The sequence below is a fragment of the Euleptes europaea genome, unplaced genomic scaffold, assembly GCF_029931775.1.
Source record: "Euleptes europaea isolate rEulEur1 unplaced genomic scaffold, rEulEur1.hap1 H_3, whole genome shotgun sequence".
Classification (NCBI taxonomy): domain Eukaryota; kingdom Metazoa; phylum Chordata; class Lepidosauria; order Squamata; family Sphaerodactylidae; genus Euleptes; species Euleptes europaea.
In genome coordinates, this window is record NW_026612051.1 from 428,608 (window position 1) to 440,946 (window position 12,339).

At 43.5% G+C, this 12,339-nt stretch overlaps 2 protein-coding genes across 9 annotated transcripts in view; both read right to left on the reverse strand.

Moving 5' to 3' along the window:
- The window catches only part of LOC130492932 (protocadherin beta-16-like), a 181,985-nt gene that overhangs the window by 3,571 nt on the left and 166,075 nt on the right, over window positions 1-12,339 (reverse strand). Inside the window, exon 1 of one of the 8 annotated variants that reach the window (XM_056866709.1) lies at window positions 1,899-4,277. The exons of the other annotated variants lie outside the window; for them this stretch is intronic. Within the exon in view, the coding sequence (XP_056722687.1) occupies window positions 1,899-4,268 (2,370 nt within the window). The 5' untranslated portion in view covers window positions 4,269-4,277. Of the gene's footprint in view, window positions 1-1,898; window positions 4,278-12,339 lie in introns of those variants that run through there. 8 annotated transcript variants of the gene reach the window in all.
- LOC130492934 (protocadherin beta-16-like) lies at window positions 5,820-8,313 on the reverse strand. Its single transcript, XM_056866711.1, has one exon. It carries the CDS (start codon window positions 8,247-8,249, stop codon window positions 5,820-5,822), a length of 2,430 nt encoding a protein of 809 aa, XP_056722689.1. The 5' UTR covers window positions 8,250-8,313.

Genomic DNA, 12,339 nt, shown 5'->3' on the forward strand with positions numbered 1-12,339 from the left:
AAAAGTTTGCTTCTCTAAAGAAATACAATTCACATTTAAGACAATAGCCTAACTTTAACTTGGTTTTTAGAAGCAATATGAATAATATAATTTCCATTTATTTTCAAAAACATTTCTTGGCCTTTTGTTAACATAGCTTGTCAGTTTTGCCATTGCCACATATTCAGCAATTTTGCTATTCCGTTCCTCCAAACATGGACAATCTTCTGATTTCCGTTTCATTGCTAATACAACTCTCGTGGCTATAACCATATACTTAAATAGTTCTACTAAGATTTTAGGTATAGTAAAATATCATTATACCAATACAGTGTCATAACTATGGGAGTAGCAAGTTCTATAAATTCACAGCTTTTTTTTTTTTAAGTCCCTATTCCCTTATGTTATAAAGCTATACCTTTTCCCTTATATCCCTGCAAGGGAAGGAGATAGAGACTTACTTTTAAAAAATGAAAGCTGGGAATTCAGAGAACCTACTTTAGGGTTGCCAACCTCCAGGTACTAGCAGGAGATCTCCTGCTAGTACAACTGATCTCCAGCTCAGACAGACCAGATAACCTGGAGAAAATGGCCGCTTTGGCAATTGGACTCTATGGCATTGAAGTCCCTCCCCTCCCCAAACCCCACCTCCTCAAGCTCCACCCCAAAAAACCTCCCGCCGGTGGTGGAGAGGGTCCTGGCAACCCTAACCTACTTCCCCCTGAAAATTCAGGGAATGTTGTATTGTACAGTGTTGTTTCACTATAACAATATTCTAGCAGTGATTAAAAACAACAACAACCCAGGTGGCAGTGGAGGAAAAGGCTGCCATGGGGATAGGATAAGGGGAAACATCTGTCATGTGGGCTGGAAAATCCAAATCCTCTCCTCACATACACAAACACATACACTGAGCAGATATCCAGGCTTTACTGTAATCTTTTCCAAAATTTCGGCACAAAGCAGGTTTGAGAACAATCGGAGAAAAGGTGAGGAAACCCCCAGAAGTACATGAATACGCCATGATGCTGTTGGGGAAGCAGGGAAAACCCCACTTCACAAAGCACTGGACTTGGGGCAGATAACCCATTCAGAAGCCACCCAATAGTCCTTGTCATTGAAATCTGAATGAGCAAACAACCCTTTTACTACTACCACAATCCAGCCAATATATCGTTTTTACATTCATATACATAGGTAGAAGACAGCTGAAGGCTTTTCTATAAATTATACTTCCATTGATTTGGGAATTTCCCACATCCATATTTCAAAACGTTTGTTGGCTTAAGTATGCACCCATATTTTATTCTGCATAATCAACGTTCACAAATGATACAGTACAGATTAACATCTTCAGCTATTGCTTGTGAAAAGATCTTGAGTTTTCTTTTGCACCCTCTTGGAAACACTCACCATAACACATACTAATTGATGTAATATAGTCATACTTATTTGTAGAGCGATGGGTTTCATCAGTTACCAATGGGGCTTTCTTACATTAATAGTTTAATATGCCACTCGAAGAATCATAAACTGTGAATACGTTCACAACAGGAGAGTAGAAAATGCATTATAATCAATAATCAAATGAAACATTATTTTTCATACAATAAAATGGAAGATTACGCCTTATGACTGACCCAGAACTTTCGTTTAGGGCCGATGCAGGGAATAGTCATGTCCACATGGCAAGTAGCCTATGTGAGGGAACAGATATTCCCCCCTCTTTTAGGCTGGTCATTTCCCCAGACAGACACAGTGCAGATACTTGCAAGTGTGGTATGTTTGCATTCTCTCCCCCTTCCAGGGTTCAGTATTTTTTCTGGATTGGGCCATTATTTGCGCAACATAATTCAATGCATTATTTACTCAGGTTTTCCTTAAATACGTCACACATACATATTTTGGCTTTACCTTACCTGAGAGTCATTGTTAGATGCCATAGGAGCTTTAAGATCCACAGCTAGTGAAGGCAGAAGAGGGCTGAGAACTTTAAATTCGTTGGTCCCATACCCGGCTGTTAAGAAGACCTCATAGCAATTTGGATGAGAAAGAGTCCCAGAACCATTCGGACCAGAAGAATTAGGAACAAAATCAGCATCACAGTAGAAATTCCCAGAAGAAATGTGACTTCCTTTCTGGCCTTTCCTTGTTTTGTGTATCCGAATGGCTATAACTGTTATCACAGAAAACAAGAAAAGAAAAGAAATGAAACATAAGGATATTATTAAATATAAGGTCAGGGAATTGTCCTGTTCTTCTTCAGATGGTGGATCCACAATCTGCATATGTGAGTCTGAAAACCCATCAACGAGAAGGATGCTGAGACTTGTCGTACTGGACTTAGGTGCTTTCCCATTGTCTTTCACCACTATGAGGAGTCTCTGCTTAAAAGCATCCTGATTGGTAACAACACGGGTGGTCCTTACTTCTCCATTATGAGCTTCCACTGAAAACAGACCCGGTTCTGTGGCCTTCAGGAGCTCATAGGAAAGCCAAGAGTTCTGACCAGAATCTCTGTCCACGGCCACCACCTTGGTGACTAGGTAGCCAGCCTCAGCCCCCCGGGGAACCAGGTCATTGGATGTGGTAGTGCCATTCTGAAGAGGGTACAGGATGAACGGGGCGTTATCGTTTTCATCCATGACAACAACTCGGACCTTAACTTCGGAGCTCAGGGGAGGAGAACCACTGTCCACAGCCCTCACAGTCACCTGGAAATCTTTTATTTGCTCATAGTCCAGAGATCGGATGGCATACAGATTCCCAGTTTCAGAGTTGATGGAGACATAAGAGGACAAAGGTTGATCCCTGACTTTCCCAGGCAAAAGGGAATAGGTCACTTTGGCATTCTGCTCCGCATCCAGGTCCTTGGCTTGGACCAATCCTACAAGCAGTCCTGGAATATTGTTTTCCCATAGCTGCATATGATACAGTGATTTCTCAAAAATTGGAGAGTTGTCATTGATGTCAGAAATCTGAACGTTAATTATTATTGAGGAAGAGAGCCTGAGAGAACCCCAGTCTGTGGCTGTGATGGTGATGTTGTACTCAGAGACTCTTTCTCGGTCTAAGGGCTGTTGGGTCACCAGCTGGTAATAGTTATTCACTGAGGTCTTCAGTCCAAAAGGGAGGCCTGGTTCAATGGAGCAAGATGTTCTGCCATTGTCTCCAGAGTCTCGATCTGTGACGCTGAAAAGCACAACCTGTGTATCTAAAGGCGAATCCTCTCGCAATGGACTAGTGCGTGATATGACTGCCACTTCCGGGACATTGTCATTCACATCCTCAACCAGCACTAAGACCTTACAACCTGCTGAAAGACCCCCGCCATCTGATGCTTTAATGTTCATGTCATAGCTGATTTCTTTTTCATAGTCAATTGGACCCAAAACTGTGATTTCTCCAGTGCTTTCATTCAGATGGAACAAATGACGAATTTGATCAGGCACCCGATGGAATGAGTAGAAAATCTGTGCATTTGATCCAAAATCCAAATCTCTGGCTTCCACTTTCGCCACCAGTGTACCACGAGGACTGTTTTCCTTTAGCTTCACTTTGTATTCAAGTTGTGTAAACTGAGGAAAGTTGTCATTGATGTCCAAAACATTAATTTTTATTTGAACTGTACCTGTTCTCTGTGGCACCCCTCCATCAACAGCTGTCAGAGTTAGCCGAACCTCGGCCCCCTTCTCTCTATCTAGTGGTTTCTCTAGAACAAGGTCCACATATTTGCTCCCAAATTCATCACTTTGTACATCCAGCCTAAAATGCCCATTGGGACTCAGTGTGTAGTTCTGGATACTGTTTTCACCCAAGTCTGCATCTTGGGCAGATTCCAAAGGGAATCGGGTATTTGTAGGAACATGTTCAGAAATTTCCAATTTGAATTCATTATGAGAGAATCCAGGAGTGTTGTCATTCACATCTTGTATCTCTATCTCCATATTGTAGATCTTTAAAGGGTCTTGGAGCACAATTTCAGACAACAGTAAACAAGGCTCCAACTTGCCACACAAAGCTTCTCTGTCTATTTTGCCATTTACAATCACATTCCCAGAATGGGTATCCAGCTGGAAATACTGCTTATTGCTTTTGGAAACCAGCTGGGCACTGTGAGCAGAGAGCTCCCCTGGTCCCAGTTTCAAATCCTTCAGCACATTAGCCACCAGAGACCCACTTTTCTTCTCTTCGGGCAAATAATAGCGAATGGAGACACACACCACTCCAGACAGAGAGAGGAAGAACAAAAGGTACAGACCTTTTCTGATCCTGAAGCTATCCTCCATGGTGCCAGCCTCTCCTTGGTCAGATGTTTTATCTCTTTAATCAAAATCTTCTGACTTTTATTCAGTGGGTACCTGTAATGCTGGAGACGTGAATGTTGTTCTGCAGTGCTGCTTGCTGCTTGTCACTGCTGAAAACTAGCTGTTCTTTGGTTTTGAATCCTCCATTTATTGGCTCTTTAAATAAGGTTCTCGTTTCCTGCTACATGTGTTTGCCAATGCTGCCACCAAGTGGCTAAATAGCAAAAAAACATGGGAGATCGCAAATTTTCCTTCAAATGGCATTTATATGCACAATACACCATTAGGAAAAAGTTTATATTTACCATATTATGTTTTAAATAGTGGAATGCCTAAGTAATAGCGAGCTGTTGTGGCCATTACTGTACGGGCAGGCAGCCTTTTTGGACCAAATATTCCCCAAATCTGCAATGTCTGATGACACTGGTGTGGGGGAGAAGCAAGGAGAACAAAGAGGCCCTGGCTCGTGCCAGATTGACAGGTCCATGAGTCAGTGATGGGCATCAACCAGGACCACTACCTTCTCCAAGATGGTCAGTCTTAGAAGTGCTACTGGCATCTTGCTTGCTTGAGTTGAGAAATGGCCTAGTATGCCATATGCCTAGACAGCATATGCTGGGGGCTGTCTATCCCTGGGATAGTGTTATGACTCTTGATATCACACAGAGGAAAAACTACATGCCCCCCAGACAGAATCTCATCCCATGCCACTTTTGAAAAATACGTTTCCCACCCACAATTGCAAATATCTGAAAAAGTGAACTGTGACTCACGAAAGCTCATACCCTACCAGAAATGTTATTCGTTTTTAAGATGCTACTGGACTCTTGCTCTTTTCTGCCCCAGGATGTGGTGATAGCTGCCAACTTGGAAGGCTTTAAGAGGGGAGTAGACATGTTCATGGAGGATAGGGCTATTCATAGCTACTAGTCAAAATGGATACTAGTCATGATGCATACCTATTCTCTCCAGGATCAGAGGAGCATGCCTATTCTATTAGGTGATGTGTAATATAGGCAGGATAATGCTGCTGCAGTTGTCTTGTTTGTGGGCTTCCTAGAGACACCTGGTTGGCCACTGTATGAACAGACTGCTGGACATGATGGGCTTTGGTCTGATCCAGCATGGCTTTTCTTATGTTCTTAAGTTCTACTGCTAACAGATTGACTAACACAGCTATCTATTGTGATCTATCACAATGACAAATAGTTCAAGAGTCAAGGAGGGCAAAACAGAGAGATGTGCAATCAAGTTACATGGGATACTGCACAACATAATTATTTGTGTAAGAATGGGAAAAAACCAATATACCAGGATACAAAAGATACATAGAAATAGCAAATAGGAAAAAAGCGAAGGAATAATTTCAAAGTATCAGTCACATTTTCTGAAATGCAGCACACTCAGGTTTAAGAGTTATTGAATCAACAGGGGGAAGTCATAGACAAATAGCACTGGACTGAGGATGAGGTTTTTATACAGGTTCATATATTAAGGATGTAAGAGCATAAAACCATAGGAATGGGATGACTATTATATTCTTACCTGATTCATGAGTTGCCGTTCTGCTGCATGGCTAGGAACTTCTTGGGAGCCAGTTGAAATCCTTTGAACCCCCTGGGACTGAGCAGGCTCCACAGAAAACACAGGAAAGAGTGGCCTGAGAAACCTGAACTCGCTGTTCAGAGATCCACCAGCTAAGCACACCTCATAGTTGTATGCCCGGGAAAGGGATCCAGCATCAGCATCTCCACAGTTCTCTGGGAAATTAGGTCCTACTGGGAAATTCAGGGCTGAGCTCTCCACAAACTTCCTCTTTTTCTGTATCTTGATAGCGACAAACACCACTGCAGAAACCAGAAAAATGAAGGAGATGACAGCCAAGCATATGACCAGATACAGAGTCAAGGTACGGTCTTCCTCCTCCACCACTTCATCCTTAGGGATATCCACCATTTTCATATAGGGGTCAGAAAAGCCATCCACTAGCAGAATGCTCAGCGTTGCAGAGGTGGACTGGGGAGGACTCCCGTTGTCTCTGACTCCGATTATAAGTTTTTGTTTGAAGCTGTCTCGTTTATTAATGGGTCTCATGGTTTTCACTTCTCCATTCTGGACCCCCACACCAAACAGACCCGGTTCTGTGGCCTTCAGGAGCTCATAGGAGAGCCAAGAGTTCTGACCGGAATCTCTGTCCACGGCCACCACCTTGGTGACCAGGTAGCCAGCCTCGGCCCCCCTGGGAACCAGGTCATTGGATGGGGAGGTGCCATTCTGAAGAGGGTACAGGATGAACGGGGCATTATCATTTTCATCCAGGACAACAACTCGGATCATAACTTTGGAACTCAGGGGAGGAGAACCGCTGTCCACAGCCCTCACAGTCACCTGGAAATCTTTCACCTGCTCATAGTCCAGTGATCGGATGGCATACAGATTCCCAGTTTCAGAGTTGATGGAGACGTAAGAGGACACAGGTTGATCACTGGCCTTCCCAGGCAAAAGTGAATAGGTCACTTTGGCATTCTGTTCTGTATCTGGGTCATCAGCATGTACCAATCCTATTAAATGACCTGGAATATTATTTTCTCGTATTTGCATTTCATATGTTGACTTCTCAAATATTGGAGAGTTGTCATTGACATCTGAGATCTGAACATTAATTATTCTTCTTGAACTAAGCCTGGGGGAGCCTTTGTCTGTGGCTGTGATGGTGATGTTGTACTCTGAGACGCTTTCTCGGTCTAGAGGCTGTTGGGTCACCAGTTGGTAATAGTTATTCTCAGAAGCTTTTAGCATGAAGGGCAAGTTTGCCTCAGTGGTGCAGGCAGTTCTTCCATTATCTCCAGAGTCTTGATCGGTAACACTGAAGAGAGCTACAACAGTATCTGGGGGAGAATCTTCTGGTAAGGGGCTGGTGAGGGAGGTTAGGGTCACCTCTGGGGCGTTGTCATTCCTGTCCTCAACCTCCACAATGACTTTGCAGTAAGCAGAGAGCCCCCCTCCATCCGAAGCTTTGATGTTTATCTCATAATTTCTCTCCTCTTCATAATCAATGGTTCCTGCAACAGTAAGTTCCCCAGTATGCTTGCTTAACTTGAACGATCTGAGCACATTTTCTGGCACCTGGCTAAAGGAATAAGTAATTTCTGCATTTGTACCAAGATCCTGGTCGTTTGCTTCAACTTTGGTGACTAATGTGTCCAATGGGCTGTTTTCCATTAGTTTCACTTTGTACAGAGATTGGTGAAAATGAGGAGCATTGTCATTGATGTCCAGAACATCAATGATTAATTTTGCTGTTCCAGTTCTCTTTGGGATCCCTCCATCAGTAGCTGACAGAATCAGGGGGAAATGTGACTGCTCTTCACGGTCTAATTGTTTTTGTAATACTAATTCTGCATATTTGGTACCATCGCTGCGACTTAGCACATCCAGTCTAAAATGGTCATTTGGACTAAGTGTATAGTTCTGAACAGCATTTTCTCCTCTATCTGCATCTCGAGCTTTCTCCAAAGGGAATCGAGCATTTGTTTGAGTCTGCTCGGGTATTTCAAAAAGAAATTCTTTTTGAGAGAACTGCGGGAAATTATCATTCACGTCCTCTATTTCAATCTCAATTCTGTGCACTTGCAATGGGTTTTCCAGCACAATCTCTGAGAGTAAGACACACAGGTCTTTCTGACCACACAAAGCCTCTCGGTCTATTTTATCATTTAATAGCACATTCCCAGAGTGAGGATCCAGCTGGAAATATTGCTTGGTGCTTTTAGAAACCAGCCGGGCTCTACGAACAGACAGCTCCTTCACATCCACCTTCAAGTCTTTTAACACATTTGCCACCAGAGACCCACTTTTCTTTTCCTCTGGCACTGAATAGCGGAAGGACTCACATATTGCCCCACACATGCAGAGATACAGGAAAAAAGACCAACCTTGCCAGATGCTGTTGTGATTTCTCATTGTCTCAGCCTCCTTCAGTACAGATTTAACACACAGGATGGTTCTTGGTAAGTTGCCTCATTTATCTCCAATATATTTTAGAGGCAAATATTTCCACTTGCAGTATTTATTTTGGGAGCTGCAAATCCAAGCCACTTCCCTGTGCCGTTTCCAAAGATGTTCTCTCGGTGAAGAGTTGTTGCCTTTCCCTTTCAGATGTTTTTTTTTCTAATGACCATTGCTTTCCAGGAGATATTACTTCAATAGTCTATCTTGTGTTGTGCAATAGCACCACCTTGTGTTTACTCTACAATACAACTCCCCTAAATGTTAGCCTTTACCAGTTTTATCACTGGTGTGCATACAAAGTTCCTTCTAGACACAGATGTAGCAATAGATTTTGAGGGGTGAGGTGAGCTGGCTGCAAAATGTGCACAAGCACTGTGTAATTGTTCACAGTAATCTGCAAGAATGGAGACTGTGCAGAAACTGAACATGCCACCAGGTAGGGTTGCCAGGTCCCTCTTCACCACTGGCGGGAGGTTTTTGGGGCAAAGCCTGAAGAGGGTGGGGTTTGGGGAGGGGGTTCAATGCCATAAAGTCCAATGGCCAAAGTGGCCATTTTCTCCAAGTGAACTACCTCTATCAGCTGGAGATCAGTTGTAATAGCAGATCTCCAGCTAGTACCTGGAGGTTGGCAACCCTACCACCAGGGGATTTCAGCGATTGCCTGGACAATCTGGATACTTGCCGACCAACTAGGTTTGCCAGCTCTGGGTTGGGAAATACCTGGAGATTTTAGGGGCAGGGCCCGAGGAGGGCAGGGTTTGGGGAGGGGAGGGACTTCAATGTCATAGAGTCCAATGGCCAAAGCGGCCATTTTCTCCAGGTCAACGGATCTCTGCCGGCTGGAGATCAGTTGTAATAGCAGGAGGTCTTCAGCTAGTACCTGGCGGTTGGCAACCCTACCACCAACGTCAGGGCAAAATTAGCTATCTTGTTGGAGATCATTGATTAGGATCTGTGATGAGGTTCAGGGTGGGTATTTTTTATAGCTGTTATTCAAAGCATCAGCAGGGGTTGCAGCAGCTCATAGGATGAGGCCTCTATCACTGTGCACTTCTGAAGATGGAGGGGAAGGTGTTGATTGGATGCAGTGGTGGAGCTTCTGGGGCTATGACTGAAACATTGCAGGTATGCAGCTTTTGACTGGACAGTGAAATCTGGCACCAGAAAGTGATGTCATCACACTGCACTCATACTCCTTACTGTAGAATGGTAATTACTTTTCCTTGTTTTCCAATTTTAATCCCCTCCCCACCACCACCAAGCTGCAATGCATCCCTCTGGAGAAAGCAGATCTCTTGACAGCTGTATTCAGGCCAAGTTGATTCATTAGATGTTCATGGAATTCAGGGTCCTTTTAATGTTAGTCTGGAATTCCTGTTAGTTTTCCTAATTAAAGTTTTAATCTTGGCGAGCAACCTTATAGCTTAGATCTCAAATCCTAGCAGTTTTAACATCTGTGTATATGGATTCCTCACATAAATGGCATGTAAGAACATAAGAACATAAGAAAAGCCATGCTGGATCAGACCAAGGCCCATCAAGTCCAGCAGTCTGTTCACACAGTGGCCAACCAGGTACCTCTAGGAAGCCACCAAACAAGACGAATGCAGCAGCATTATCCTGCCTGTATTCCACAGCACCTAATATAATAGGGATGCTCCTCTGATCCTGGAGAGAACAGGTATGCATCATGACTAGTATCCATTTTGACTAGTAGCCATGGATAGCCCAATCCTCCATGAATATGTCCACTCCCCTCTTAAAGCCTTCCAAGTTGGCAGCCATCATCACATCCTGGGGCAGGGAGTTCCACAATAGGAGAGATATTTTCACTGATTTCCTTTCTTCCACTGAAGACCCCTGACTTTGCTCCCTAGTCTGTTGCTGAGGGTCCAAGACACCTGGGAACAAAGTTTTGGATGGCTCAATCGGCTGCAGAAGGAGGGAAAAGCAAAGACCCATTCTGCAAAGTCCATGGATGGGTGGATACATACCGTTGATGCTGGTTGGGTAGAACTGATGTCCAGTTCTTCTGGATAATTTTTGATTATTCTTTAAAAGTAAGGACATTTATCTTTGCAGGATGGAAGAGGGCCTTATTTAGGTTCTGGAGACATGATATTTGTTTCTAGTGGTTGTTGTTGTTGTTTTCCATCTTGGATGTCATGTGGAACAGCTGCTTCCTCATAAAGAATTTCAAGACTTTAAAAAATGTAATATCTTGTAATTTTGCAATTTGTCTATAGATTTGGTCCACGCAAACAGATTTGTTAGCCATCTTGCATATGCTTATTCTTTTTTAAATTTCGGTGCTGAAATTCTAGACTTATGTATCGTTTCGTAGAATCATAGAGTTGGAAGGGACCACCAGGGTCATCTAGACCATCCACCCGCACAATACAGGAAATTCACATTCCCCCCACACCACAGTGACCCCTGCTCCATGCCCAGATTGGGGAGGAATCCCCCTCCAGGATCGCTGGCCAATCTGGCCTGGAGGAAAATTGCTTCCTGACCCCAAAGTGGCAATTGGCACTACCCTGGGCATGCAAGAAAGGGCCACGAGAGCCAAAAACCTCCAAGGAAGGAGAGCCCACCCGAGGAAGCCTGTTCCACTGAGGAACTGCTCTGTCAGAAAGTTCTTCCTAATGTTTAGCCAAAGACTTAATTTTAACCCAACCTTTTGAGGCAACAGAGAACAACTCTGCACCATCCCCTATGGGACAGCCCTTCAAGTACTTGAAGATGGTTATCATATAACCTCTCAGTAGTCTCCTCTCCAGGCTCAACATACCCAGCTCCTTCAACCTTTCCTCAAGGGACTTGGTCTCCAGACACCTCACCAACTTCATTCCCCTCCTCTGGATATGTTCCAGCTTGTCTACATCCTTCTTAAATTGTGGTGCCCAAAACTGAACACAATACTCTAGGTGAGGTCTAACCAGAGCAGAGTAAAGCGATACCATTTGTGTGATCTGGACACTACACTTCTTTGATACAGCCCCAAATCGCATTTGCCCTTTTAGCTACTGCATCACACTGCTGACATGTTCAGTGTATAGCCTACTAAGACTCCTAGATCTTTTTCACATACACTGCTTCCAAGACAAATCTCCTCCATCCTATAATTATGCATTTGATTTTTCCTACCCAAATGCAGAATTTTACATTTTTCTCTGTTGAAATTTATTTTTTTATTAATTTTAGCCTAGTTCTACAGCCTGTTGAGATCATCATGTATCCTGGCAAATTTAATAAGCATCCTCTCTATTCCTTCATCAAAATCATTTATAAAGATGTTTAACAACACAGGGCCCAGGACAGAGACCTGAGGACCTCCACTTGTCACTCCATTCCAAGAGGATGAGGAACCATTAATAGACACCCTTTGGGTGCAATCCATCAACCAGTTACAGTCTCACCTAACTGTAATAGGATCCAAAACACATTTTACCAACTTGTCAACAAGAATATTATTTGGAACCTTATCAAAAGCCTTACTGAAATCAAGAAAGATGTCTACAGCATTCTCCTGATCCAGCAAGGTAGTAACTTTCTCAAAAAAAGGGGATAAGATTAGTCTGGCATTAGTTTCTTCATTAAACACCATCATATTTATTTTTCTGAAAGTTTTCTCCTTTGTCCCATGTTTTGATGTTCTCAGGGGGCTTAGGGTATAGGATTGGCAGGTGCCAGACAATCTCTTGTCACTGCACCCTCATGCCCATGACCAATCATTTTGGAGGCAGGAGGGAAAAGGGAAGGGAAATGGCATCACCTATGCTGTGACATCTGTTCTGGATGAAAAGTGATATCACAGCCCCCTGTCTCATGGTGCTCTAGGAATTATAACTAACCCTATGGTCTTTACTAGAAAGATTTGGGGAATTCCTAGAGTATCGGGAGGGGTGATGTTGCTTCCAGGTTTTGTCTAGATATGATGTCATGGTGTTGCTGATGCTGTTTTCCAGGGCTCTCCCAAGGGTCATCATCAGCAAGCTGGCAATCCTATTAGGCTGCCAAAGAACAAACTCTAGCCTTA